This window comes from Thalassophryne amazonica, chromosome 3 (genome assembly GCF_902500255.1).
Source record: "Thalassophryne amazonica chromosome 3, fThaAma1.1, whole genome shotgun sequence".
NCBI lineage: Eukaryota > Metazoa > Chordata > Actinopteri > Batrachoidiformes > Batrachoididae > Thalassophryne > Thalassophryne amazonica.
Genome location: NC_047105.1, coordinates 56,186,804 through 56,190,913, shown reverse-complemented (window position 1 = coordinate 56,190,913; position 4,110 = coordinate 56,186,804). Strand labels below are relative to the sequence as shown.

The following is a 4,110-nucleotide window of genomic DNA, read 5'->3' as shown; positions in this document are numbered from 1 at the left end:
GCCAACCTCGACTAAGTCAACGAGGGACGTAGCTACGGGGAACAAACCTACGTAACCCAGAGATATACGACCCAAGACACTGCACAAGCTCATAATTACTCCATTGGTCTCACATGCCCCCTGAAAGGATTTTGGCTTGTGGTTATTCTCAGCTGTCAGAAGTACTTTCCCTGTGTGCGTGTGCGTGCATGTTTACAAATAACATCTGCTGTCATTAAAAGGGGAGGTGATGGTCTAGTGGTTAAAGCGTTGGGCTTGAGACCAGTGGATCGTCAGTTCAAATTCCAGCCTGACCGAAAAATCACTAAGGGCCCTTGGGCAAGGTCCTTAATCCCCTAGTTGCTTCCGGTATGTAGTGGGCGCCTTGCATGACAGCACCTTGACATCGTGAATGTGAGGCATTGATGTTTAAAGCGCTTTGAGCGTCTGATGCAGATGGAAAAATAAAATAATATATAAAAACAGTCCATTTACCATTACAACATTTATTTTGTGTTTGACACTATACTGAATAAAACAACAGGAATTATTGATCAGATAGTTTTCAAATATCCTTCAAATATCCAGAGGTTCAACTTATGACATTAGAAAAATTAGGTGGCATGTCTTCTGATGTTTCTTTTGTGGTTATGATGAATTTCCTTTGATCTTTTAAGAGTCAAATATCCAAATTAACCCAAAAACCACAAAGATGAAAGCCTAAAGCAAATTAACTTCATTCATTCAGTCTTATACCAAGCTGTTCTCAGGCTGATGATCACCTTCAGAAAACCCTGCATCATTGGAAAGGTGCGGCCACACATTAAGGTCAGCTGTTTCAGACACTGACAATGGAGCTCACAAGATTTAAGGCAGGGCATAATAGTCCAGATGTGGACGAAGGACACACAGCCAAACAACAAGCCCCAGAGCAGCGAGAGAGGAACACCAAAGAGGGTAGTCAGGGTGCCGTAGCAGCACATCTTTGACCCTGAGTAGGTTTTGTAGCTGGCTTTCCAAACGTTTCCCAGGCTGTGAACCCCAGAGGGCTCTGCAATCACATCTTCAAACGCCATCTATAAAGACACCAACAGATGTGGTTTATGCATTTAGTTCTTTTTAAAAGATAAGCTCACTAAAAACTAGAGCTCCACACACGTAGAGCGCAAACCTCCGCCAACACTATTTTCCAATTCCACAAATTTTTACCTTGGAAAAATTTTCAAGGTCAAAGTCCTGTTAGAAGTGGCTTTTCATAAGCTGAATTGTATGTGATCAAATGTCAGTAGTATGTATTTAGTTCATGCTCTTGACTCAAAGTATTTTTGTGGTGTTGTCAGGGTTTTTTTTTTTTTCAACTTTTTTGGTTTCTGAATCCTATTTCATATCATTTTCACAGAACATTGGTTATCTCTGTTATGCACAATTTGTCATTGATTTTTGGCACTTGGTTTCCGACCTGATAACTGGAATTTAGACAAACAGGCATAAAAATGGAACCACAATCCAATGTTGGTGGTGTAGGTAAATCAAATGAGAGTGACTGAGGCACTTTTGATTGAGATATAATGCAAAATGTACACCAAATAGGCTTTTCAATATAAAATTCAACTGTCCACAAAATCAACAATCCAGATCAGATCTGGATCAAACTTTGTAAGGCAATAGTGAGTGCCAGTCTGCACCTCACTTTCAAATATGAGAGTGATTGGGGCATGCTTGATTATGATATAATGTAAAATATACATTAAATGGGGATGTCAATGTTAAACTTAAATGGCCACAAAATCTGTAATCTGGATCAGCTCCGGACCAGACATTGTCAATCAATAAAGGATACCATCCTACATAATGCTCTCAAATATTAAAAAAATTTGATCTTTTTTGACAGTTATGACGTTTTGAAAATTCATTCGATGTTAAAGACAGGAATTTTTCCAATTTTCCAAGTTTCTTCCTAACTTTGACCTTGAAAATTTAATCAGTTCTTGCCTATCAGGATATGAATCGTCAGTGAAAATTTCATAAGGATATATAAAAAAAATTGTGGTTTACAAGCTGTTCACAAAGAGACAAACAAATGGGTGAAAACATAACCTCCGCCTAACTTTGTGGGTGAAGGTAAAAAAAAAAAAAAACTCCCCCCAAAAAACACGAGTTATTTTTCATTCAAATAGTTGTTTTACAGCCAGTTGTCTTTCAGCATGTCAGGGGATGACTACATGAACAGACAAGTTTGACGTCAGTTATTACATCAGTAATGACGATATACAAACCATATGTTTCTGTATGATAAATCTGTCTGGAGTTGACAATTCTCAAAAATTGTGTGACTGTGAGAAGGAGACAGGTGAGGGAAGCCACTACAGCACCCAGCAAACTCTGCAGACCTCTGTGGCTGTGACTGAAGAAACTGGCGATGCTGCATCATGTGGTTGTTGCATCACAGTCAGTGTTTCATAATGGAGTGATGCAGAGATCGATCTTAAAACAAGAAAACAGATCAACCTGTAGGAAACTGCAGGTGAAAATTTCATATTCTTTGTGAAGAAAAATCAATCAGTGTGTTACTCCACCATGAAGCTGTCTAACTGCTGATGCAACAGAAAAAAGTTGCACTTTGCACAATTTCTCCAATAAAAACCACAGAAACCTAAAACTCTTTCTGAAAGCTGCTAAATGTATAATATTTATAAATACAGAAATCTTTATTTTCCTGATGACATTCTCTACTTGAAAATTAATTTCAATTAAAAATCTGTTTTAAAATGATTATTGTTAGTCATATTTTTATTACTACTACTCATAGTAGTAGCAGCAGGAATAATGGTGGTAGCAGCCATTGGAATAGGAATGTTTGAAAATGTATAAATTGTTTGTTGTTGTTGTTGTTTTGTTTTTTGTTTTGTTTTTTGCCTTGCTGATGAAGGAAACACCAAATATTCCATTTTAATCAAACCTAAAACTTTGTACACAGTACAGTATGTGATTCACAACAATTTTAGACTTTCTCAATAAACCTTATTCTCCTGCTGTTCTTTCAAAGACACTTTAAATTACCACAAACCACAATTAACCAAATGAAGCATCTCAAAGTCGTGCTCGTAAGAAGTCAATAATTTCAGAACAAAAAATAAACAGATGATGTGCACCTTGACCACATAGCTGTGGATGGTGGTGGGGTCTCTGTTGTCAATGTCGATTGTGGTGTTTTCCTCATTCTGGGACAATTCTTCTGGCTGGTTGTCTTCAGTGCTGCCCATGGTCGAGACGTCTGAAGCTGATGTGCTAGTAAAGAAGTTAATATGAGCTGCACAAAGAGGAAGCTCATCTGAGACCATAACCCAGATCTGACACCTTTGATTTCCTCAAACTCTTGTTGACACAAGAGCTGGTGGGGCACATAATGCAGAAATACTCCTGAGTGCAGAAGTTGACTTTGTTTTCACACCGAACCATCCAGTGACAAATCAGTGTCTGTTAGAGACACAGGAGAGAGAACGTATGGCGCAAAGACAAGTTTGCAACACGTATATGATTTATTATTGCAGGGAACTTATCTGTATCCTTTATACAAAGACAGCAATAAAAGGTGTCAGAGGCCTGGTGAACACTGTGCACTCCACACACCATGATATATCTGTACAAGTAAAATACACATATGTCTGGAATAGTGTTTTTGACAACGTATGAGTATGATTGCATGATATGATTTGTGACCTCATCCATTCATTCATCTTCTACCACTTAGTCCATTTAAGGGTTGCGGGGGCTGGAGCCTATCCCCGCAGTCATAGAGAGCGAGGCGGGGTACACCCAGGATAGGACACAAGTCTGTCGCAGGCCACAAACAGACAAACAAACACAGACACACCCACACACACCTACGGACAATTTAAAGACTCCAGTCCCCCTAACCCGCATGTCTTTGGATGTGGGAGGAAACCCACGCAAACACATGCAAACTCCATAGAGAAAGGCTTCATTGTGAAGTCATTCATACAGATCAGTCACAAGTATTTTGCTGATTAATATTTGCTTTAGATCATCCATATAGCAGCCTTGTTTGTTGAGATATACAAAGCCCACATTTTCCTTGACATAGACCTTTGACCAAACTACTTTTAAATC

At 38.8% G+C, this 4,110-nt stretch overlaps 1 protein-coding gene across 1 annotated transcript; it reads right to left on the bottom strand.

Moving 5' to 3' along the window:
• Positions 1 to 491: 491 nt before the first annotated feature.
• Positions 492 to 3,292, bottom strand: LOC117507913 (caveolin-3-like). Its single transcript, XM_034167673.1, has 2 exons — positions 3,132 to 3,292; positions 492 to 1,055 (listed from the first exon to the last, which is right to left on the bottom strand). Exons 1-2 carry the CDS (start codon positions 3,240 to 3,242, stop codon positions 720 to 722), a joined length of 447 nt encoding a protein of 148 aa, XP_034023564.1. The 5' UTR covers positions 3,243 to 3,292; the 3' UTR covers positions 492 to 719.
• Between the last annotated feature and the right edge of the window lie 818 nt (positions 3,293 to 4,110).

Coding starts and splice junctions, on each gene's coding strand:
- LOC117507913 (XM_034167673.1), bottom strand. CDS start 3,242: ATGGGCAGCACTGAAGACAACCAGCCAGAAGAATTGTCCCAGAATGAG. Junction 1,056..3,131: donor TCCACAGCTATGTGGTCAAG/GTGCACATCATC, acceptor GTGTCTTTATAG/ATGGCGTTTGAAGATGTGAT.